At 53.8% G+C, this 25,000-nt stretch overlaps 1 protein-coding gene across 3 annotated transcripts in view; it reads left to right on the top strand.

The window, feature by feature from the left end:
* PODN (podocan) overlaps positions 1-25,000 on the top strand; it is a 68,070-nt gene that overhangs the window by 31,428 nt on the left and 11,642 nt on the right. For all 3 annotated transcript variants that reach the window (XM_007480161.3, XM_007480162.3, XM_007480160.3), the window contains exons 3-9: positions 129-222; positions 4,155-4,219; positions 6,547-6,656; positions 10,600-10,756; positions 11,720-11,835; positions 15,868-16,525; positions 21,686-21,834. In XM_007480161.3, coding sequence (XP_007480223.1) covers positions 129-222; positions 4,155-4,219; positions 6,547-6,656; positions 10,600-10,756; positions 11,720-11,835; positions 15,868-16,525; positions 21,686-21,834 — 1,349 coding nt within the window. The remainder of the gene's footprint in view (positions 1-128; positions 223-4,154; positions 4,220-6,546; positions 6,657-10,599; positions 10,757-11,719; positions 11,836-15,867; positions 16,526-21,685; positions 21,835-25,000) is intronic.

Below are 25,000 nucleotides of genomic sequence, written 5' to 3'. Positions count from 1 at the left end.
GTCTGCGCCCGAGTCGGTGTGAGGAACGCTGGCCTAGCAGCTGTCAGGGGAGAGCCTGAGGTGTTCGGGGACAAAGCTTTTGAGCTCTTCCGCCAGTGGACGGCTAACGTTCCGTCTCCCTCCCTTAGAATAACCAACTGGAGAAAATCTACCCAGATGAACTTTCCCGCCTGCACAGGCTCGAGACCCTCAACCTGCAGAATAACCGGCTGACATCCCGAGGTGAGGAGGCTCTGGGCAGGGAGAGGACAGAAGGGTGGGATGGACAGTGGGTGGCCTAGAGATTAGGGCATGAGCCTGGGTTCAGGAGTGTCTACACTAGCCCCCAGCAAGGGAAGGCTGGTCCTTCAGGGTTGGAAGGATGGTGAGGAGGTCAGCACTCAGCAGGCTTGACTGGGAAATGTCCTCTGGAGATTCCTAATGTAGTTCTTCCTCCAGCCCTGAGAAGTGTGGAGCCGGGGAAGGAGAAAGACACAGGAAGAATCCCAGAGCTTAGAATGGGGGGCATGTTGGCCCCCCACCTTTCTCTAACTAGTCATCCCTAGTATGACGTACTTGACCAGTGTTCATCCAAGTTTGGCTGGCATATCTCTAGTGACAGGGAGCTTACTACCTCCTGAGGCAAGGCATTCACTTTTAGAGAGCTCTCACCCTGCCCTGAACTTTTCTCCTTCTCTCTCCCTCTCCCCATTTCCCACCCAAAAGCTTTTTCCCCCCAAACTAAACATGCCAAGCCAGGTATGATCTCGATTCTTGAGGCCCTTCACCCATCACCCTCTCTAGACATCTGCTGACTTTTCAATGGCTTTCCTAAAATGAGATGCCCAGAACAGAGCCCAGGATCCAGATGGATGGTGGCACTGTTGTCCTCCTGTTCTTAGATATTGGGCCTTTCTCAGTGTAGCCCCATATCCCACTCTAGATTCATACTGAGCTGGCAGCCCACTCAGCCCCCCAGATCTTTTTCAAGCCACCATCTGGTCATGCCCTATGTATCTATGAAGTGGAATTTTTGAGCCCTGGTGGAACCTTCTACCTTTATCCTTTTTAAATTTATGTCTGCTCTCTTTTGGTGGTATCTCTGACACAGACTAAGGGCAGGAGACTCCAGAAGGCAGTGATCCATCATGGTTACTGTCCTTCTCCCTTCGGTCTATTCAATCATTTATTGCCTCTCTGTAAGGCATTTCCACATTCTTTCATGCAATCCTCATAGCTACTGTAAGGGGGGGGGGAAGGGGTTATTTTTAAAAGGGTTGGACTGGATTATTTATGAGTGTGGTTGCCAGGAATTTAATTTATTCCAAAGAGATTTATTTACAATTTATTTACAAAATGTAGAAAGAGTGAAGTAAGAATTCAGAGAGAGGATAAGGTAAGATATCTAGCCTGAGCACTAAGTAATTTCCTCCGGGCCCCGGGCAGGGAGAGTTAGTCCTTAGGCCTTGGCAAAGCCGAGGGCCTGGGGAGGTCTCTTCAGAAAAATCCAGCAGTTAAGAGTCAGCTTTTTCACTCACTACATGTTGGTTCAAAGGAAGAGATTTTAGAACAGCTTCACCAGGAAACAGTCTCAGGTCCAGTCAGCACATTCTTCACCAGCCTCCACTTCAAAGAATGAAGAACTGCCAGAAGAACCCCATTCAGGAAGTTGCCGCTCCCTTTTAAAGACACTTTCTCTGGCATCACTTCCTGTGCCTTCCCCCAATTCTATGTCTACCAATCACAGTTGAAGTCCTGCTTTAGGACTGCCCAGGAGGCAGCCAGTCTAATTCTGATTGTCACCCACTATCGCACAGGTGGGTCACAGACCTCCCACTTAATGATTAAGTGGGATGTTTACACTTTTGGTGACTGGATCTAGAAATAGGCAGGGTTACAATTTTTATCTTCACAATCAGGGGGGAGTTAATTTTAATATTCAAAGGGAAGGGAAGGGAACAAAACAAGTTCTAAGGGAACCAGGGCAGGCCTCATTCTTCCCATTTTACTGATGAGAAAATCGAGGCCCCAAATGGGGAAGTGACTTGCCTACGGTCACACAGTGAATTAATGTTCTTCCACTCTTTGCCTCCCTTGCTGTCCTGAGGCTGTTTGATGTGCTGAGAAGTCAATTCAAGGGGAATTCCTTGAAGTCTGGTACAGTTTAGAGGGTCCAGGGCCAAAGTCAGGAGATCCATGGCTGTGTTCAGACTGTCCTGTGACCTAGGGCAAGTCATGTCTTTCTAGGCCAGAGAATTCCTGGGCTAACTTACTGAGCTGCCCAAACCTCAGCGGAATGCTTGCCTTTTGGGCCTTAGGAAGGCTTCTCCGCCCCAGGAAGGCTGCCTGGAGAGCAGGGGAGCAGGGGAGGCTGCCCCAGTGACTCCTCACAGCCTCTCTGGGATGGAGCCCTGGCAGAGAGCGTCCTCATGAAACAGAGGAGCAAGTGGAGGCTCAGAAGGTCACAAAGCCGGCTTGCCTTGGACCACAGAGCAAATGAATGACCAAGCTGGGATTCGAACTTATGACTGAACTGCCAGTACAGTACTCATTGCCCTAGGCCATGGCTGCCTCCCCAGTATTCAATAAGAAAGTTAAAGTAAATTGGCCACAGAGACCCTGAATCTATATGGTTGCTCTGGCCACTCTCTGCATGGAGGGGGATCAAGTAGAAAGAATCCTGGAATTGGATTCAGGAGACTTGGGTTCGAATCCTCCCCACTCTGGTACCTACTAGCTGTGGGTCTCTAGGCAAATCCCTTCCCCTCTCTGGGCCTGTTTTCTTATCTATAAAATGTGTAGAATAATATTTGCAGCACCTTTCCTCACAGGGGCCTTGGAGACAAGCGACTCCATAAGGCTTGGGAGAACTTTAGGAATGGGAGTTGTTGTTGTTGTTTATGAGCTGGCAGAAGGAAGCTCCACAGGGTTTGGGGAGAAAAGGAGAGCGATGGGTGGAGGGCCGTGTGCTAGCCTGGAGGGCTACAGGCTTTCCTGGGAGACTCTTCCCCAGGGCTCTCGGGGGTACTCGGCCAAACTATGACTTATCTAAGGTAATATAGAGTGATTTAGCAAGAGCGTCTAAGTGAGTACCAGGCACTGGGCTCAATGATAGAACTCCTAAGTGAGTGAGGCAGTCCCTGCCCTCGAGGAGCTACATTATTAAAACGACTTTGAATTGGGGTAAGTAGACTGGCCCTGGAGATGGGAGGTCCTGGGTTCAAATGTGATCCCAGGTACTTCCTAGCTGTGTGACCCTGGCCAAGTCCTTTAACCCTTATTGCCATTCTGGTGCTTTAGAACCAATTCACAACATTGATTGTAAGACAGAAGGTAAGATCTTTAAACATACTTTGGATGAACAAGAAGTTATTTCTCTCTCATCCCTTCCCTCTTTTCCCTTAAAAAAGAGACCAAATCCTTGAAACAAATAGCCTAGTCGGGCAAGACAAATCCCCCCATTGTCCGTGTCCAAAGATGTAGCCGTCTTAAATCCAGGCTGAATCTTCCATCATCGCGTGGCCAAGCTGTTCATGTATAGGAGAAATGGCTCTCCTGGCCCTGCTCATCGCACTCCGTATCCGTTCTGGCGCGTCTTGCCAGGTTTCTCGGAGGCCGCCCTGCCCCAGTTGATGGGCATCCCCGCAGTTTCAGGACTTTGCCGCTGCAGAAAGAGCTTCTCTCCAGGTTTTTGTGCCAGTGGGCCCTCCGCCTCCTTCTTTGGGGCCTGGGCCTGATGGTGGTATTGATGGGCAAAGGGGGTTCCCAGGTGCTTTCTAGAATGGCTCGACCAGTTCGCGGGGAGCTAACATTCTAATGGGGGAGCTGGAGCAGACTGGAGATGGGCTGGGGGGAGCTAGAAGCCTGGACCAGGGCAGTCATCTACAGAGGCCACAGTGCTTCCTGGGATGGAGGTCGTGTTGGGCGGGATGATGGGTAGAGTTCCGGGATGGCTAGAAAGCGTTTTGAACCCAGATCTTGTGACCCCCCAGAACCACTCTCCACCGGCTCTTAACTCAGATGGCTAATGACTCTGGAAACAGCATGAGAGAAGGATGCTGAAAAGCTTCCCTGGGATCATGCCAGGCTAAGAGCCAGCCCATGCTCCTAGCCCGGAGCCCTGAACGTTCTCCTCTGTCCAAGGTACTGACCTGCCTTCATCCACTCTTTTGAAGGGCTCCCTGAAGAAGCGTTCAAACAGCTGACAAACCTGAATTACCTGTACCTGGCTAACAATAAGGTAGGCTGGGGGGGTCTGGAGGGGGTCTTGGGGGGGGCAGAGACGTTGTCTGGCTCCTGCAGACTCCCAGAGTGCCCCAAGCTCATCCCCCAAGTCCAGCTGGCCAATAAAGCTGGGAATTGCCAGCTTTATTGGCTCTTCCCGCAGCCCTCTGCCCCAGAGAGGAAGGAGGTGCTCCCCACTGGAGCTGCACAGATTGGGAGAAGCCTCCGTCTTACGGGGAAAGAGCCCTGAGCTCATGCTGGTGCCGCTAACAGGCCAGCGGGCTTGTGGAGAACCTGGTGAGGACCAGCCACGCTCCTCACCTGAGGGTGATGGGTCTGTTGACCACAGTAACTCACTAAGGCAGGGAGGGCTCCTCTGATGAGACCAACTTGGGGGGGGGTTGCCTGCAGAAGCTGGGTTGGGGGGAGAAGGAAAGGAATTGGGGTCCTTTGGTCGGATGATGGGGTTGGGACTCGGAGAGCTGAGGTGAGTTAGCCAAGGGCAGCCGGCCCATAGCAGATGAACCCAAACCCAAGTCTGGGATTCCAGGTCCGCGGCAGCACCCTCAGGTGCCTGGGTGAGTCCCTGGGGCCAGGGACTAGAAAGCTGCAGAGCTGGAATTCTGCCTTGCCAGCTGATTTTGCATTATGGAGCAGACACGATACAAAATCATGACGTGGCCCATTCTTACGGTGCCTTAAGATGTGCCAAGCTCTGCCCTGTGGGGTTGGCAGGGCGAGTTGGCTTGTCCGTTTTGTCCCCATTTTACAAATGAGGGAATGGAGGCTTCAAGAACTCGCAACTTGCCTGGAGCCCTCCTCTTGGGCCCAGGACGTGCCACTCCAGCTCAAGTAGCTTCTATCCCACCATGCATCTGGAGGATTGCATTAAGTGGAGTGGAAAATGAAATGGAATTCGGTTGTCCCGAGTTCTCTTTAGTCACGCACTCAACAGGTCTGTGCCTCGGGGGCCCATGTAGAGAGTGGCCAAGAGCAGAGCCAGGATGCCGTTAACAGGCTGCAGCCAGAATCTCGGAGTTCATTCACTGGAAGGGGCTGCAGCTGCTGCTGCACTCGGGCGCCTTTTCCCAGCGGGTTGGAAACCAGTTTCTTCCCTTGTTGTTCAGGTTGGAATAGTTGACCTCAGAGCTCCCTTCAAATCGGAGAGCCCGTTTCAGAGGGAATTCTGGGAAGGACCCTCAGAGCAGAACTGGGGAGAGGGGAACCTTCCGCTGTGATTTTTCCATAGAGGGGGTCGAAAAAGCAGCCGAGGCCCCAGCCCTCCAGCGCCCCAGAGCGTGGCATGTTGGGTGGATTTTCATAGCCGGCGGTGGGCACAAGTCCTGTTCTCTGTCTGGGTCTGTTTCTGCTGCTGGAAAAGGACTGGAAGGGCCCTCCCGGCTCTGACAGACTCTTCCGTGCTCCTTGCATGACAGGGGGAACCATCCCTGTGCCTGTTGCCGGCCCAGCACTGTCGCTGGAGACTCTCCCAGGGCCTTCTGGGATCTCAGGGACACGGGGTGGCCTCCCTTCCTCTTGCTGAATGCCAGTCCTTTGCCTACTGCTTCTACAGGGCCCCAAGGCCATCGGGTGACACGCACTCCCACACACATGGGTGGTCTCTCCTTAGACTGGACTCCTTGAGGGCTGGCATTATCTTTTGCCTTTTGCTGTATCCCCAACCCTTAGCGCAGCGCCTGGCACAGTCTGGGCACTAAATAAACGCTTTCCGATGAATCCACTTGGAATTCTGATGGGCTCATTTGGCAGATGAGACTTAAGCAAAAGAACCTTGAGGAAATGTGTAAAGCCAGTGTTGGAAGAAGGAGGGAAGCTGGTGGCAATGAAGGTTGGCACCTCCAGGGGAGGTTCCAAGGCAGGGGATGGGGCCAGAGGAGGGCAATGAGCCTGGCATGTGTGGGGATGCTTTGGGGAGGATCTCTCTGCCCCTAAAGGGGTTTAATTGAGAAGCGAAGGCCCGTCAATCCTTTCCTAAGAGGGGAAGCCAAGAGTTTTCAAAGGAATGGGCTTGGAAATTGATTCCTGCCTGTCCAGCTCTGGGAAGGCATTGCAGAGCCAGCTGGCCCCTGCCTCCTCCCCTGGTGCCAGGAGGAAAGTAGTCCAGCCAGTGTCCCATTGCCAGTGTGATTGGGGGAAGGCTTGGTGCCACTGTTGACCAGTCTGATTTTTATCCCTCTACATGCCCATTTACGTGCCTGTTTGTCTTTCTACTGGCCTGTTCCTCCGTCTGTCTGCCCCCTAGACACCTTTCTGTCCAGCCATCATCACTCATCTGTCTCTGATCTTCTCCCCACCCCCACCCCTATCTGGCCCCCTCTCCAGCTAACTCTGGCTCCGAGGTTCCTGCCGAGTGCCCTGGTCAGCGCTGACTTCGCTGCCAACTTCCTCACCAAGATCTACAGCCTCACCTTCGGCCAGAAGCCAAACTTGAGGTCAGAGGTCAGAGGAGCAGGGTCGGGACGGTGAGGGTGGCTGCTGTGGGTTGCTGGGTTTAGAGAGCACCGTATGCATAGCATGCTGGAGCGGCTCATGAGTCCTGGGCTAGATCCAGTTCCATTTTACAGGAGTAAGAGGACTGGAGGTCTAACATGGCCTAGCCTGGCACCTGGCACTTAGTGCTCAGTACTGTTTGTTGAATGACTGACTGACTAATTGTTCTTCAGCCTTGGGAGGAGAGAATCTGGTGGGGCAGGGGACGGAGGGAGAGAGGGAAGGGGGAGCAGTACGTTCGTTGTTTTTTACCTCTGGGGGAAAATATGAGACAGGAGAGAACCAACGTGAAAAGTTAAGTGTTAATGCTCTCGCCTACCATGCCCAACTGTGTGACTTTGGATAGATAGATCACTTCTATTTTCTGTGCCTCAGCTTCACATCCTCTTAAGATCTTGGCTTTAGAGGCCCTTGAATCTAGCTCCCTCATTTTACAGAAGAGGAAACTGAGGCCTAGGGATGTTCAGGGACTGACCCAAGGTCACCTGGTGAGTCAGCTGCTATGCCAAAATCCTGATGTTCTGATCAGTGTTCTCTCCACTAATCCATTGTTGCCTTTTCCAAGATGGCGGGTTGGGGCAGATGCTAGCCTGGACTCCTAAGCAGGTGTTCTGAGGAATCAGGACTCTGCTGTCTTGATGGACAAAAACTACTTAGTATGTGCTTATTATATGCCTCGCCACCCCCCAGGCCCTGGGCCTGTCCCTGCCCTGTTCAGGACTTGGGTTCTAATTCCTATAATATTAGCTTGCATCTTGGACAGATCTCTTTCCTTCTGGGATTCAGTAGGGGTCATCTCCCATCGTTCCTGAGAAGTAGGTGCTGCCACCAGGGTGCCAGGGGGGCAGTTGGCTCCAAGAAGGAAGTCACTTGCCCAAAGTCACACAGCTAATAAGTTTGAGTTAAGCTTTAAACTCAGACCTCCCTCCCTCCCAATCCAGGGCCCCTTCCCCCATTCCAGCCTGGGCTCCATGGGACCAGCTCACTGTGGTGCTGGCAGCCTCCTCTCTCAGTGGTCCCCTCCCCCGCGACTTCCCAGGGGGAGGGGAGGCCGACAGCTTGAGGCCAGGAGGGGCCGACCCTGCGGAATTTCCTGTACCTCCCCCAGAGCCCAGCTCCCAAAGCTGATCCTGGAGCACCTGGCAGGGCCCAGAGGCAGAAGGGGATCAGCCTGTCTGCAGATGGGACTGACGAGCTTAGAGGCCAGGACGGTTCATTTCACCCCTCGTCCGGCCCGGCCCTCCCTGTATGAGCACAGAGCTCAGGACTGCGGCCCGAATGCGCAGTCCAGATCTCCGGCTCCCCCACATTGAGCTGGGGAGACGGGCTTCTTCGCCCCCCCACTTCTGCACTCAGTAAAGGCAGCTTGGCCTTTGAAAGGGATTTCCCAGATCATCTTGATTGTTTCTGCTCAGTTTTGGAATAAGGCCCGTGTGTGAGTGCGTGTGTGCGTGCGTGTGTGCGTGCGTGTGTGCGTGCGTGTGTGCGTGTGTGTGCGTGCGTGTGTGCCCCACTCACACCCGTTTATCCACACTCACTTGTTCTGCACATCTCCCGAGTCATTCCCAGACATATTGCTTGTGGACGTTGATCTTTATTCTCCCCACCTCCCTGCGTGCTTGTCAAGAGCATCATTTGGTTCGGCTCCGCACAAAGGATATGGATGGTGTCTTGTTGCCCAAGTATTTGTAAAGTGCATAGCAGGGTGCCTGGCACAGAGCAGGCACTTGATAAATGCTCGTTCCCTGTATCCATCCCCCTCCAAGGATCAGTCTAAGCCTCGCTACGTGTGGAGAGGGGGAGGAGGAGCACCACCCTGAAGGGACCCCCACTTGCTCTCTCTGTCTCTCTGTCTCTGCCTCTCTCCCTCTCTCTCCTTCTCTCTCTCTGTCTGTCTCTCCCTCGCTGTCTCTCCCTCTCTGTCTCTCCCTCTCTGTCTCTCTGTCTCTCTGTTTCTGTCTCTGTCTCTGTCTGTCTGTCTCTGTCTCTCTGTCTCTGTCTCTCCCTCTCTCTCCTTCTCTCTCTCTGTCTCTGTCTGTCTGTCTGTCTCTCTCTGTCTGTCTGTCTGTCTGTCTGTCTCTGTCTCTCTGTCTCTCCCTCTCTGTCTGTCTCTCTCTCTCCTTCTCTCTCTCTGTCTGTCTCTCCCTTGCTGTCTCTCCCTCTCTGTCTCTCCCTCTCTGTCTCTCTGTCTCTCTGTTTCTGTCTCTGTCTGTCTGTCTCTGTCTCTGTCTCTCTGTCTGTCTGTCTGTCTCTGTCTCTCCCTCTCTGTCTCTCCCTATCTCTTTCTCTCTGTCTCTCCTTCTCTCTCTCTGTCTGTCTCTCCCTCGCTGTCTCTCCCTCTCTGTCTCTCTGTCTCTGTCTCTGTCTGTCTCTCTCTCTCTCTCTGTCTCTGTCTCTCTCCCTCTCTCTCCTTCTCTCTCTCTGTCTCTGTCTGTCTGTCTCTCTCTGTCTGTCTGTCTGTCTGTCTCTCTCTGTCTCTCTGTCTCTCCCTCTCTGTCTCTGTCTGTCTGTCTGTCTCTCTCTGTCTCTCTGTCTCTCCCTCTCTGTCTCTCTGTCTCTGTCTCTCTCTCCCTCTCTGTCTCTCTCTCTCCTCCCCCCCATCTGTCTCTGCCTGTCTCTGTCTCTCTGTCTCTCTGTCTCTCTCTCTCTCCTCCCCCCCGTCTGTCTCTGTCTGCCTGTCTCTGTCTCTCTGTCTCTGTCTCTCTCTCTCCTCCCCCCTCCCCCCGTCTGTCTCTGTCTGCCTGTCTCTGTCTCTCTCTCTCCTCCCCCCCCAGTCTGTCTCTGTCTCTGTCTCTCTCTGTCTCTCTGTCTCTCCCTCTCTGTCTCTCTGTCTCTCCCTCTCTGTCTCTCTCTCTGTCTCTCTGTCTGTCTCTGTCTCTCTGTCTCTGTCTCTCTCTCTCCTCCCCCCCTCTGTCTGTCTCTGTCTGCCTGTCTCTGTCTCTGTCTCTCTCTGTCTCTCCCTCTCTGTCTCTGTCTCTCCCCCCCCCCCCCCCGTCTGTCTCTGTCTGCCTGTCTCTCAAATAACCCCTCACCTTCTGTTTTAGACTCACCACTAAGTGTTGATTCCAAGATGTGAGTGGTAAGGGCTAGGCAATGGGGGTTAAGTGACTTGCCTAAGAAGTATCTGAGGCCAGATTTGAACCCAGGACCTCCCGTCTCCCGGTCTGGCCCTCTATTCACTGAGCCACCTAGCCGTTCTCCCTAACAGCACACTCCCAGGCACCCCCCCCCCCCGTACATATTTCACAGGCATACACATACGGAATTGCGTGGAGGCACGCGTGTGTGAATGGACTGGACCTCTCCCTCTGGGCTCTGGGCTTTTCCCTCCTCTCCAAGGCCACGGGGGGCAGGAGTTTCCAGCGTCCGGCCCTGACCAGGGGATGCCCAGTCTTTGCTCGAAGCCCTCCCCCCCCCCCCCCCTGTAGCCGTTCCATTTGAGGGCAGCTCGGACAGGAAGTCTTTGAGTGTTTCTGTGGCTGAAAAAAAGTGTCCCCACCCCCACCCCGCCGCTGTGGACTTCGGGGTCTCCGTGCACACAGGCCTCCCCCTTCCTCCAGTGGCCTCCAGTGGAGGTCACTCAGCACATTCTCTCATTGTCTCTTCAGTCATTCATTCATCGCCAGCCCTTTGGTTGGCAGGAGCCATGAGCCTCAGTCGGCTTTCCTTTACCCCTTGGGGCAGATGGGAAAGGGGGACACGGTGCTGCCCCACGTGAGCAGAGGGGTGCGCGATGGGGTCGGCGGGCCGCGAGGAGGGCTGGGATCTTCAGAGCTGGGTGCCGGGTGCGAGCCGTGAGAACTGGGAGCGCAGGCGTGTGGGGTGGGGGAGGCGGGACGCGGGTGGCGGCGGCCCCTCCCTCAGGACAGGCCCTCGCTCCCCCAGGTCTGTCTACCTCCACAATAACAAACTGGCTGACGCCGGGCTCCCAGACAACATGTTCAACGGCTCCAACAACGTGGAGATTCTCATCATGTCCAGCAACTTCCTCAAGTACGTGCCCAAGAACCTGCCCCGGGCCTTGTACAAGCTGCACCTGAAGGTGAGGGAGCCGGGGAGCAGCGACGTTGGCACCTGCTTCCTTTGAAGGGCAGAGGGGGAAGGAGAGCTCCGGGCAGCCTTCCCGGAGGAGGCAGGGGCAGAAGGCGTCCGGGAGATGGGGGGGGGGGGGCTCGAGCAGTGACCTCAGTTGGGATGAAATGTTTCCGAGTTATTAGGGAGGCGTGAGAGAGGCCGTCAGCCGTCCCATGATCCTCTCTGCCTTGGTTCAGCCGCGTGCCAGGAGGAGCGGAGGTTGGGCAGACAGGATTAGTGAGCCTGCAGAGGCGAGGACAGAGTAGATGTGGACGGGCCTGCCGAGGGCTGGAGATGGGTGAAGGAGGGGAGTGCAGGCCGGTGCCCGCTGGAGGGCCTGGCAAAGACCTGAAGAGGGGCACGGCCATGGGAGCTGATGGCCAGATCCGGAGCTTGGCACCGGCCCGGGCAGCGGAGGTGGGACATGAGCCAGCTCAGGAGCTGGGGGGGGTCAGTCCCCCAGGATGAGGGCCGGAGTTGGGGAGAGATGACGGGAGCCAGAGGGCCAGCAGAGTCTTCCCTGGGGGGCTGGCATGATCGGGTGAGCCTCAAAGGAAGGGACTTCCCTGGGTGACGGAGGCAGGGATGCCCTTGGAAGGGCCCCGGGAGCAAGGAATGCTCTCACCCCGCCCTCCTGAGTGAGTGGAGGGGTGGCCAGTGCCGGAAATGGAGGCTGGGGAGGCTGGCCCATCAGGAAGGAGCCCACAGAGAGAAAGGGGTGAGGAAGGAGAAGGCTTAAGAGGAAAGGAGGCTTATCCATCACTGGGGATGCTCCGAGCCCCCTTTCCTCCCCTCGGGACCTCCTCTCCCTCCCCCAGGCCTCCCTCCTCTCTGGCCTCGCCGTAGCCCCCAAGGTCCTGGAGGCTGATGCTCCCCCAGAAGCATCGCTTTGCTTCAGGCCATTTTCCTCCCTTCTTTCTCGCTTCTTCAGAATAACAAGCTGGAGAAGATCCCGCCTGGCGCCTTCAGCGAGCTCAGCAGCCTGCGGGAACTCTACCTGCAGAACAACTACCTGACCAACGAGGGCATGGACAACGAGACCTTCTGGTGAGCCTCCCCTTGGCCCCGGGTCCGAGCTTTAGACCCAGGGGCTTCCTGAGGAGCCTGGGCCAACCCTCTGCAGTTACAGACGGGGAAACTGAGGGAACGTCCCCAGAGTCGGACGCATAGTGAGGGGCCGAGCCGGGATTCTAGCCAGAGTTTCTCCAGCGCCGAGTGCGGCCTTCTCTCCCCTACGTCTCGCCCAGGGTCTCCTCCATCTCCAGCCCCAAGGCCAGGAAGGGGCGAGGATAAATGAGGGCCAACTCACTGTGCCTCGAAGAAGCAGGAAGGGGGTGGTCAGTGTTGCAGCTCCTGACCCCAAAGGAAATGTTTCAGTGTGAAAACCCAGCAAGGTACTGGGGAAGCTCAGGGATGGGGAGAGAAGAGGGGGTTTCTCCAGGTCCGACCCCCCCATCCTGACTTAGATGGACCACAAGGGTCAGGATATCAGTCTGAGACTCAGGGGACCTGGCTTCTAGTCTGTGAGCCCAGGCAAAGGACTTCATCTTTTTGAAACTCAATTTCTCCATCTGTGAAACGAGGAGAATAATTTTGCCACTCCACGCCTCCTAGAGCTCTTGGGAGTTAAGTGGTTGAGAAGTCTCCAATTGCTCTAGACAATAACAGTGAGGCCAGATCCCAGGGCTAATATTTGAGGTTCTCTCATTCTCTGATTTTATATTCTGTGAGAAACCTAGAGAGGGACAGTGAGGTAGTGATAGAGAACCAGGCCTGCAAAGTCTTGGGTTCAAATCTAACCTCTAACACTTCCTAGCTGTGTGACCCTGGGCAAGTCACTTAACCTCCTTACCACTTTTCTGCCTTGGAACTGCTTATTCTTAGTATCATTTGTAAGACAGAAGGCAAGGAAAGAAAGAAAGGAAGAAAAAAGGAAGGAAGAAAAGAAAAAGAAAGTAAGGAAGGAAGAAAGAAAGAAAGAGGAAGTAGAAAGAAAAAGAGAAAGAAAGAGAAAGTAGAAAGAGAGAAAAGAAAGAAAGGAAGGAAAAAGAAATAAAAGAAGAAAGAAAGAAAGGAAGAAAAAGGAAGGAAGAAAGAAAGAAGGAAAGAAAGAAAGAAAAAGAAAGGAAAGAAGAAAAGAAAAAGAAAGGAAGAAAAGAACAAGAAAACAGAAAGAAAAAGGAAGGAAGGAAGAAAAAAGAAACAAAAGAAGAAAGAATGAGAAAGGAAGGAAGGAAGAAAAGAAAAGAACAAAAAGAAAAAAGAAAAAGGAAGGAAGGAAGAAAGAGAAGGAAAGAAAGAAGGAAAGAAAGAAAAGAGAAAGAGAAAGAGGAAGGAAGAAAAGAAAAAGAAAGAAAGAAGAAGGAAGGAAGAAAAAGGAAAGCAGAAAGAGAGAACGAAAAGAAAAGAAACCTTTAAAAAAACATAGCCCCAGCATGTAAGGAACTCAATAACGACTTAGGGCTGATCCACAAGGGCCAGACATCCATCGTGAGCTGTGGGATAGACTCAGCACTTGGAACTGAGAGCCAGGCCTGGCTCTGGGAGGCTCCATGTGATCGTGGGCACCTCCAGGCCTCCTTTATAAAATGGCAATAACGGTCCATCCTCAGAGGAAGGCAGATAAAGAGCCGTCAAGATGGGAGCCTTTGCGATGCTGGGGGTGCTGCTGGAGGGGGGGAGGGAGGAAGCAGCGGTCTCTGGGCCCATTCTCAGCCCTCCTCGCTCCTCTGCCCTCTGCCCCAGCTGGAGGGACTGTTCTCTGCTGCTCTGGGGCGGGCGCCAGCTCTCTGGCCTCCCACTGACCTCTGGGTCTTGTGTTGGAGAGCTGGGGCCAGGGCCTGTCAGGCCACGCTGGGGCTCCGGGCCAGAAGACTCCCAGGCACTTCCAGTAACTCTCCTGTCCTCAGAGAAGCTGGCTGCAGGCTGGGGTAGGTTTCTTGAACTTGGGAGAATTCTGGACTCTGCTGGTCCCCAGGGTGCAAAGGGGAGGAGGAGGCACGTGGACTACTCACGGCCTCCTCGGAGGGCAAGTGGGGTGAGGCAGAAGACTAGGGCAGAGAGCAGGCAGTTGGGGGTGGAGGTGGGGACCGGACAGCAGACATGGAGTAGCAGAGCAGGGGAGACTATCAAGGGGCCCTTGGAAGCACTGAGTTCAAATCCTGCCTCTGACACTTCCAACTGTGTGACTGGGGGCAAGGCTTGAACCTCTCCTCTAAGACAGGGATGATAATGCTTCTACGATTACTTGCCTCTTGAAGTTTAATTCAGTTCAACCAACATTCAAGTTGGCCATTCTGGGAGTAACCTAGAGCACATGAAAGGAGGACCACAGGCATAAACATGGAGAGTGGGCTTGGAGCCAGATGGTGGATGACTTTGAGTGCCAGGCCAAGGAGTTGGCATGTTATTGCCTAATAGGGATGACTATGATCATGTAGGAAGTATTAATAGCAATAGGGAGCTACTGGGGATTCTAGAGTAAGGGAGTGACCTGGTCAAGCCTGATCTTTATTTTTTAAAATTATTTTTATTTTAATAACAAATGACCACACGAGTTTTCTGAAGTGGTATGATCCAAATGATCTCTCTCCCCCTTCCTCCCTCTCCTCTCCCAGAGCTGCAAGCAATTCAATTGGGTTAAACGTGTTATTGTGCAAAACATCTCCATATTCATTTTTATTAGTGAGTTTGATCTGATAAAACCGAAACACCAGAACCCAGACCCAAATAAGCAAGTGAACAATCATTCTGACCCCCACAGTGCTTTCTCTGGCGGCCAAGAGCATTCTTTGCCATAAATCCCTCCGTTGTCCTGGATCCTGGATCTGCGTCAGTAGCTGTCTGTCACAGTTGATCGTTCCACCATGTACAGCTTTCCTGGTTCTGCTCATTTCGCTCTGCATCAGTTCGGGGAGGTCTTCTGGAACTCCTCCTGTTTGGCACGTGTCCCATCACCATCACACACCACAATTTGCTCGGCCGCTCCACCCCTTTCGTGTCCGATTCTCTGCCCCACAGACTGAGCAGCTCCCCATCCTTTTGTCCAAGCGAGCCCTTCCCATTTTTAAATCTCTTCGGATGCAGACCAGGAGTCAAGGCCGGACGTCAGACCCACACGGAGGGCAGCTGTGCGGAGGATGGAGACGGCCTGCAGGGTGTGGGAAGACCACGGAACGCCCATCTCGGTTACTTAGGAGAGGCGGGAGCCTGAGAGGGGGTAGAGAGGAAGGAAGGGAGGGGAGAGTCTGTGGAAGAAGGACAGAATGGGGCGGAAGATGAAGGCCAAGTGATTGGCTACTTGTGGCCTGAACTTGAGGCCGTGAATCCGGGTGCCCGGGAGGCTGGCGCCCCCTCCAGTGTAAAGATGAAAATGAATATCCAGGACTCCAAGTATTATATTGAATAATATTTATTAAATATTGATCTTGAAGTATAAGGAAGTAAGGCTAGCAAAACCCAAGAGCCGCTCCTCCCTCCTCCACCATGGAACCAGAGAGCCCATGGGGGGAGGGGTGGGGAAAGAACTCAAAACTCCTCCCACCCAAGGAGGCGCACAACCAGGGAAAGGAAAAGGGGATTGTGGGAAATGTAGTCTCTAGGGTTCAAGATTCTAAATCAGCACACCAGAGAAGTAGGACAGCGCCTACGGATGGATCTGGTGGAGAAGAAGTGAATCCATTTCGGTTATGCCCTTGCATCCTCAGGGCTCATGGGCGCTATCCAGCTGGGGCTGTCCAACAGGCAGTCGTGGGTCCCAATGAGTAGATTCAGGGTCGTGGATCCCACTGAGGGGAGCCGATCTCCAAAGGAAGGGGGTGGTGAGCAGAGTGGGGTAGCCTTGGGAACAGGAGGGTTAGGACAGGGCCTGGACGATGGGGAGGAGATTCCTCTCAGCCGCGGTGGCTCCTTAGAGAGCTGCCCAGCGCGGAGGGGGGAAGGCCAGAAGAGGATCGCACACTCGTCCTCTTGCCTCCGTCCATGCGCTGACTCTGTTCCAGGCGCCGGCTAGAGCTCGGGCGGGCCTCGAAGCGCTCGCGGCGTGCCCAGCCTTGCCTTCCCCTTCTCTGTCTCTTCCAGGAAGCTTTCCAGCCTCGAGTACCTTGACCTGTCCAGCAACAACCTGTCTCGCGTCCCGGCCGGGCTGCCGCGCAACCTGGTGCTGCTGCACCTGGAGAAGAACGCCATCCGCACGGTGGGGCCCGACGTGCTGACCCCGATCCGGCACCTGGAGTACCTGCTGCTGCACAGCAACAAGCTGAAGGCCAAGGGCATCCACCCGCTGGCCTTCCAGGGCCTCAAGAAGCTGCACACGGTGCACCTGTACAACAACGTCCTGGAGCGCGTGCCCAGCGGCCTCCCCCGCCGCGTCAAGACGCTCATGATCCTCCACAACCAGATCTCGGCCATCGGCCGCAACGACTTCGCCACCACCTACTTCCTGGAGGAGCTCAACCTCAGCTACAACAAGATCACGAGCGCGCACGTCCACCGCGACGCCTTCCGCAAGCTGCGGCTGCTCAAGTCCCTGGACCTGTCGGGGAACCTGCTGCAGACGCTGCCCCCGGGCCTGCCCAAGAACGTGCACGTGCTCAAGCTCAAGAGCAACGCCGTGGGCGCGGTGGCGCGCGGGGCGCTGGCGGGCATGGCGCAGCTGCGAGAGCTCTACCTCACCAACAACAGGCTCCAGAGCCGGGCGCTGACGCCGCGCACGTGGGCCGACCTCTCCAGCCTCCAGGTAGGGCGGCTGCCGGCCACCCACGTGGAGGGCGTGGCTGGGGGGCTGGGCAAGAGCCGGGGGCGGGGTTAGAGCGGGAAGGGGGCCGGGAGCTCCTCCTGCGGCCCCCAGACAGCTCCCAGAGCCGGACGGGCCAGACGGGGAGGGGGAGCCTCAGCCCGGGATTCGCTGCTTCCCGCAGGCTGCCCCGCCCGGAGGGTCCGTTTTGGAGCCTGGGATTCATTAGAGCGCAGGATTACGGGGCCGAGAGGGAGAATGCACAGTGGGATGCAGATGGGGAGCCCTGGGTTCGAGGCCCGGGCAGGCCCTCCCCTCAGGGCTGACCAACTGCAGGGGTGCAGGGCATTTGCACACTGGTAGTTCTCGGGGAGTTAATGATGGGCCCAGAAGGAAGAAGACGGAAGGACACACAGACACATCCGCTCAAATCCTGCCTCCAGCCCCCTGGAGACGTGACTGACTCTAGGTAAGTCATTCCACCTCGCCCAGCCTCAGCTTCCTCATCTGTAAAGTGGGGCCAATAATAGCGCCTGCCTCGCAGGAGGTAAGGGTTAAAGATAGGTGTAAAGTGCTTTGCAAACCTTAATGTGCTATAGAGGTACTTATTGTCCCTGCTGTGATTGTGAGTGCAGTCCCAGGTTGCTCTCTATCTAGCCTGGGGTGAACTTTTAGAAGGACAAAGGCAAGAATGGCTGGGTAGCTCTGTAGATAGAGCACCAGGTCTGGAGACAGGAGGTCCTGGGTTCAAATCTAGACTCAGACCCTTCCTAGCTGAGTGACCCTGGACAAGTCACTTCACCCCCATTGCCCTCCCCCCTCTCCTGCCTTGGAACCAATACTTAGTACTGAGTCTAAGACAGAAGGTGAGGGTTTAAAAAAAAGTGCAATGGGCTGGCAGGACCCTTTCAACACCTGAAGGCCTGTGAGTCCAGGAAGACCCAACAATCCCTCTTCTGCCCTGGACCCGATACTTAAGTATGGATGCTAAGACCAAAGGTCAGGGTTGAAAAAGAAAAGGGCATTGAAGGTGGGCTCCAATCCTCAACAATGGAGGCAGTGCCCTCCCTGAGGAGGTCCTGGGTCCCCTGGCACAGTAGAAGAGAGAGAAAGGCAGGGGGCCCCCGATGGTCCCCTTGGATGGCCAGGGTTGGTGCAGACAGGCCCGTGGCTTCTTGTGGAAGTCCCGAGACCCCCGGCACAGTAGAAGAGAGAGAAAGGCAGGGGGAGCTCCTGATGGTCCCCTTGGATGGCCAGGGTTGGTGTAGACAGGCCTGTGGCTTCTCGAGAGGCCCAGGCTCTGCCGGGTCGGACAAAGCTGGGAAGATGCCGCTGTTTGGTGAAAGGAGGGCCTCGTGCTGGGTGGGCTCCAGGGCTCCTGCAGGCTCTGTGGAACTCTTTGTATCTTTTGCCTGGACAAGAGGCCTAAGAGGGTCAAGCTTCCTGCTAACCAACCTCTGAAAGAACAACCAGAGAGGGATGAGGCACAAGGCCGGACGAGGCCAGCCCAGCCTGCCCGTCTTGGAGGAATCATCGCTGTGCGCATCCCTCGAGCGTTTCCCCCTTGGCACAGCAAGCTTCGGGTGGCAGGTCCCTGGATCGTGGAGGAGGATGGGGAGAAGCCCAGGGGACATGGAGTGTCCCAGAACGGGGCAGCCCAGCAGCAGAACCCAGATTTTCCGACTCCCGAGCCAGCGTGGCTCTCTCTGGACCCCCCAGCTTCTGCTCAGCCTGAACACGAGTGGGGGCTTTGGGGCCGTCCTCACCTCCCTGGGAACTCGGCTTCAGGGTCTGCTTCCCCTGGTGGCTGCCCAGGAGGCAGGCTGGCACCATAAATAGGACGTGGAACTTGGAATCCCGGAACCTGGCTCTGCTGCCGAGCTGACTTGGGAGGAGTCTGGAACTCGGCTTCCAAGTCCCTACAAGGGGAGCATCGGGCCGGATGATCTGTCCACAGGGATCCTAGGGGACAGGGAGAGGTTTCCTGGGTGGGTTCCTGGTGCTTCCGGGTGAGGAAACTCCCTCTCCCAAGGCCCCTTCCTTGCTTAGAGCGTCACCCAGAGAACGGAGAGGTGAAGGGATTTAGCCAGTCACCTCGCAGGATGGGTCAGAAGCACCAAGTAGACTTCCTGGCACTGAGGACACGTCACTAGCTGCACCCTGCACCATCCTCCCTGCGGCCCTCCGGGAAGCCTCGGGAGGGTCGGGGCTTGCTGCCAGGAGCCGTCTCAAAGTGACCAGGGCTGCCCCGGAGGGGATGGCTTCTGCCCTTGGAGGTCTCCAGGAGGAGGCTGGATGGAGGCTGTCAGGACTCCTCTGGGCTCCGGGCTAGACTGGATAGATGGCCGCTGAGGCCCGTCCACCCCCAGAGCTCTGGGATCTGGTGATTCTGTGATCTAGGGCAGGAACGGACCTTCGAATGGCGACGATGACGGCGGTGGTGAGGAAGACAATAGCTGGCATTTGTGTGGCACTTCAAGGTTTGCAAAATAATTTACGAAATTACCTCATTTGATCCTCCCAACCACCTTGGGAGGTTGGTGCTGTTATAATTTTCATTTTACAGATAAGGAAACTGAGGCACAAAGAGGTCTGAGTGACTTGCCCAGAGCAACCGTGTTGAGATTTGAAGTTGGGTCTTTGTGACTCCGTGTCTGGTGGTCCATCCACCAGAGCACCCCGTCCTTACTTCTTTGGGAGAGCAGTGCTCCCATTGTGCAGTTCTTACAGAAAGCAGGGGACCCTCTCCCCTGCCCCCAGCCTTCCCCAGGGGATTTGAGCTAAGGCCTTCCTTCCTCCATCATCTTCTCTTTGTTTCTCGAGACCAGCTGGGTCCTCTGGAGCCTCTTCCCATTCTGCAGCCCCTCAATAAGCATTTAATTGTTTTTCTTTTGCCCAGCGCTATACTGTGGGGTGGAGGTAGGAGGAAAGGCAAAAGCCTGGCCCGTGCCCTCAAGGGGTGTCCATTCTCCTGGGGAGACAGTGTGTGAATGCCTAGGAAAGTACCAGATGGAGACTCAGAAGATGGGCAGCAGTCCCAGGGAGGGGACATTAACGCACTGGCTGGGAGGATCAGCCCTGCACAGGGCGCCGGACTGAGCTGAACTGGGTGGGAGAGAAATGAGTGGACTGAGCCAACAAACATCAACAAAGAAGAGTCCTTAGCAACCATTTGGTCCAATTTGATCCTTTTTACAGATGGGAAAATGGAGGGAAATGACTCATCCAAGGTCATCTACTCCCCAACCCCCAGGAGAACCACAGAGCCTTGTCTGCAGGTCTCCTGCCTTTGGGGGTCCTGCCTGGGGTCAGTCCTGTGTCCCTGAGTGTCGCTGATCTGTCCTCCTTGCTCTGGCCTGGCCTGGCCTGGGCTGGGAGGCAGGGGTGCGGCTGCTTCCTGGGCTCGGATGTTTCCTGCTAAGGGAGACCAGAGGAGCTTCTGGGTCCCCCTCTGGGGCTCAGGAGGCTGGAAAGCATCAGCAGCTTGGTCATCTGCCCTGGCTCCTTCAGGGGATCTGCCGGAAGTAGTTAGCTCCAGAACAGCCCCTGCTGTGTTTGCCAGAGCAGCTGAGGGGGACCCAGGCCAGGCAGGGCGTCCGGTATTGTAGAAGCTGGTCCCAGCCTCTCTTCCCTCTCCTGACATCTGCACCTGGGAGTCTGGGGGCGGCCTGGACAGCCGGGCAAAGCAGACCCTGATCTCTGGGCTGCTGAACGGCCCTCAGCCTCTCTCCCATTTCTGTGTCTTTATTCATGGCATCCTTAGAGTCTGCAGCTGCTAAATAAGCTCAGTAGATGGAGAGCCAGGTTTGGAGAGAGGCCCTGAATTCAAAAGGGACCTCAGACACTTACTAGATGCATGACCCTGGGCAAGTCATTGAATCCCAGTTGTCCAGCCCTTACCTCTCTTCTGCCTTGCAACCAATAATCAGTTCTAAGACAGAAGGTAAGGGTTTAAAAAGAAATCAAGTCTCTTCCTTTTAAAGCCTAGCTCAGACGACACCTCCTCCAGGAAGCCTTTATTTCCCCCACGTTTCTCACAGAATTGGCCCAGATGGGCCCCTTCTTTGCATTTATCTCTCTTGCCCCTTGTATCAGTTATCCCCTTCCCTCATTAGGCAGATCCATGGAGCAGTGGACAAAGCTCTGGGCTTGGAGGCGGAAAAAGCCCGGATGCTGCTTGGCTCTGGGACCCTGGGCGAGAGAGGGTTGGGTGAGATGACCTTCCGGCTCTAAGCTGTTTATATCTACGGCCTCGTGATCATTGGAAGGCCCTGAAACTCGGCAGCTCTCCCTGAACTTTTGTTGGACGGAAGTGACTGAATGGCAGTGACGTTGACCCGCATCTCCTAACTCCCAACTGGACCATCCAAGCTTGGCTCCCTCACTTGCGGCCATCTGGTCTGGGGAGATCTCTGGGTGGCAGCATCTTCTGTAAGATGGGACCATGACTCTTGAGCTGTCATGTAATGACATAGGAGATGCTGTTTGGGCCTGGATTGCAGAGGGTCTTCTTGCCAGCTAGGGGCAGAAGACTTGGCAGTGGGGAGATCGAGGTTCAAGTCTGAACTCTCCTACTCTTATGGATAGAAATGGGAGGGATGCTGAACTGCAGAATATTGGAATTCCACAGAACTTGGGGTTCTCCGCTTTGCACATCTCTAGTTGGATGAGATGAATCCCAAGGTTCTGGGGTCCTATGCAGGAGTCTGACACCAGCCCCCAACGATGGACTCACTCTTTTATTTCTTTTTTTAAACCCATCTTAGAATCAATACTGTGTATTGGTTCCAAGGAAGAAGAGTGGTAAGGGCTAGACAATATGGGGTGAAGTGACTTGCCCAGGGTCACACAGCTAGAAAGTGTCTGAGGCCAGATTAGAACCCAGAACCTCCCATTCTGGCCTGGCTCACCATCCACTGAGCCACCCAGCTTCCCCCTGGACTCTCTTAAATGAGATCCTTGCTTTAGCCCTATCTCTTAAGAGTGAATGTGGTGAATCAATCCCTGGGGCAGAGCAGGGCTGGGAGAGTCTGGTGGCTTGGAATGGTGCTCCTTATTCCCACTCCATTCTTGACTCTTCTCCATATCTAGAGGAATTAAATTCCACTTCTTCTCTTAACCCCTTCCTATCTATCTATCTCCCCACCTCCCCGCACCCTTCAGCTCCTCAACATGGCCGGGAACCAGCTCACAGAGATCCCAGAGGGACTGCCTGAGTCCCTGGAGTACCTCTACCTACAAAGCAACAAGATTAGCACCGTGTCTGAAAATGCCTTTGAGTCGACCCCCAATCTCAAGGGGATTTTTCTCAGGTAGGAGGCTGGGTGGGGCGCCCATGATCCAGACCTAGGATATATCCAGGGAAACGTGGGTTTCCTCTAAATAGTTCTTCCTCTACCTACGCCCCGAGGTCCCTCCTCCCTCTTAGATCCTAGGCTAGGGTTTTTTGGTTCAAATCACTTAACACAGAACATTAGAATGTAGACTGTTGGAGTAGACAGGCTCTTAGCATAAAGTGTCAGAATATAGAATGTCAGAGCTGGAAGAGAACTGGGAGATTATTAAACTTGGCCTCCTCCTCTTACAGGGCAAGAAATGAAGGCTTTGTTTGCCCAGGGTGGTACAACGGGTTAGTTGCAGAGCCAAGATTAGAACCAACAGGTCTTTATGGAACACCTATTGTGTGCCCAGCTATGCCCTTGGAAATGTAGGAGGAACAGAAAGTGGAGCCTCAGCTCCCAAGAAACTGAAAGATCTATAGCTTGTCAGACTTGCTAGTTGACCCAATTTTCTGGGTCTTTCTCTAGAATCTTAGAAAAGGAAAGGGACCTCAGAGGTCTCCTGGTCCAACCCATATTTGAGCAAGGACTCCCACCTTGAACTGCTCCATCTTAGCCAGCCTTTCCTCACTACCTAAGGAGTCAGCTCTTTCCACTGGGTGGATGCTCTGTGTTGGCCAAGTTCTCCCGGTATTGATGTGAAATCTACCTCTCTTGAACTTCTGCCCCTGGTTCCTGGTTCTGTTCTCTGGGGCTGCTACTCATAATGGTAGCCCTTCAGATATTTGAAGACAACTTCTCCAAGGCTTTCTTCTGTAGGCTAAATACCTTCACTTCATTCAGTGAATCCTTTTTTGATATAGTCTTCAGTCCTCTTGCCATACTTGACACCCTCCTCTATCTGGGCTCTACTTTGTCAAGGTCTTTTCTAAAATCTGTCTAGAATGGAATACGGTACTCCATATGTGTGATCTCCTTTCCCTGAATTCTTTGACATCCATTCTTTCCATATCTTGGATGCACATCAGACCAAATACAAAATTTCCCCTCCTGCTTTCACCTGGCTAGGAGGTCTGTAGCCTGCCCTTCCCACCATCTTCTTTCAATTTCCCTCTCCAGTGATCATCACCCGAGTGCTCTCCACCATTCTTCCCTATTCCAGATTTTGGGTTTCTTCACTTGGTATATTTTCCTGATATACTGCAATATCCCTGGAGAAGAGTTTCTTTGTTTTAAACAAGAAAGCTTGTCTTTCTATGCCTCTGCAGCTCAGTGTACTGGAGGAATTCTTCAGATAGGGTAAAGGAGGTTCACAGACAGATTCCAAGTGAACTTGGATGGGAAAATGACATCTTTATTTCAATAGAATTGGTTTCCTTTGTAAGCTTCTGGCTTTTGTTTCATGCATTTAAAAATAACCTTCTGAGAAAGGATCCTTAGAGTTTAAGGGGTCCCAAGAGCCCCTGGTTTAGTGACTAGAAGGCCAGCCTTGGAGGCAGGTTCAAGTTTTACCTGATACAGATTGGCTCTATGACTATGGACAACGAGGAAGTTGGGGGTCATGGTGGACAGAATGCTGGACCTGGAATTGAGAAAACCTGAGTTCAAATCTTGCCTTAGACACTCATTGACTGTGGGGCAAGTCACCCAACCTTTTTATACCTCAGTTTCCTCATCTGTTAAAAGAGGGAATTAGATTCAATCTCTAAGGTCTTTTCCAGATCTAAATTGAGATGTTACAATTCTTTAAGCTGCAGACAGCTACCCCTTTGCATTGGCAGCTTCCACGGGAGCTCTCTATACTGCTACAACAGTCCTTTCCATTGCCATATTTTTATCCTATAGCACTGGATCTCTGCAGGCCAATCCTTGCAATTATGCTGAAGATCTGTACATCTATGGGGAAGATGTTTTCTGATTATGAGTATTGAATGGCTAGTACTAACACTCTCTCCTTCTCAGAAATTGTCTCTGTGTGTTCTGGGCCTTCTCCCAGGTTGTTTTCTCTTCTGTCTCATGCATCCTATTCCCTGTGGTCCCTGCGGTCTCTGGCTGGGAAGACTTGTGGCATGTTTTCTCCCTCTCCCTCTGCATATACTTCGGATCAGAGCACAAGCCTCTTGGCAGATATTATCTTTCCTGGTCTTTCTTAGATACCCAACATCCCTGGCCAAGAGCCCATCATTCTTGTACCAAAGCCTGTCCAAGAGTCCACACCCCAGTCTTAGACCGCTCCTAGCATGGGGAGAGAGCTCAGCAACAACTAGTCCAACCCATTCTCGAAGAATTTCTAGAACCACAACCCAACCAATGGCCATCCAGCCTTTCCTTCAGGACCTCTAGGGGAGGAAGACTTCACTGTCCTGTTTGGAGGCGGCCCATCCCACAGCGTAGAGAACTCTGAAGGGTTGCCTGACCCTGAGGCCAGTGGGCTTCCCTTTGTCTCTCTAGTTCTGTCCCTCTATGCCACGCAGAGCCAAGTCAGGTCCTTTGCTCAGAGACAGTCCTTTAGGTACTTAAATACAGCCGTCATATTCCCTCAAGGTTCTGTTTCCTTTGAACACCACCAGTTCCTTCACCTGATCCCAGGATGGCAGGATCTTGGGGTCCTTCATCATTTTAATTGCTTTCTTCTCCCCCGAGCTTCAGCTTATCAGTCATCTTTCCTAAAATGTGGCTCCTGGAGAAGGACTTTCTTATCAATTTTAGGCACCATGACTCTTCCTTAATGTAGCCTAAGGTTGCATTAGATTTTTAGGGGCTACTTTATGATACTCATGTTGCACTTGTGGTCCACTTGAACCCCCAAGATGAGTTATCAGATATACTTCTGTCAAGCCAAGTCTCTCATACGTAGACCTGTGAAATAGATTTTTTAAAAACTCACTTAAACTTCCTATCCTTCCATTCTTCCTTCTTTCTTCTTCCTTCCTTTCTTCCTTCCTTCCTTCCTTCCTTCCTTCCCTTCCTTCCTTCCTTCCTTCCTTCCTTCCTGTCCTTCCTTCCTTCCTGTCCTTCCTTCCTTCCTTCCCTTCCTTCCGTCCATCCTTCCTTCCTTCCTTCCTTCCTTCGCTTCCTTCCTTCCTTCCTTCCTTCCTTCCCTCTCCACTCCCTCCCTCCCTCCCTCACCTCCCTCCCTCCCTCCCTCCCTCCCTCCTCCCTCCCTCCCTCCTTCCTCCCTTCCTCCCTCCCCTCCCTC

This window comes from Monodelphis domestica, chromosome 2 (genome assembly GCF_027887165.1).
Source record: "Monodelphis domestica isolate mMonDom1 chromosome 2, mMonDom1.pri, whole genome shotgun sequence".
Taxonomy (NCBI): Eukaryota; Metazoa; Chordata; class Mammalia; order Didelphimorphia; family Didelphidae; genus Monodelphis; species Monodelphis domestica.
Note: the sequence above shows the minus strand (reverse complement) of the source record. Positions and strands in the feature narration are given on the sequence as shown.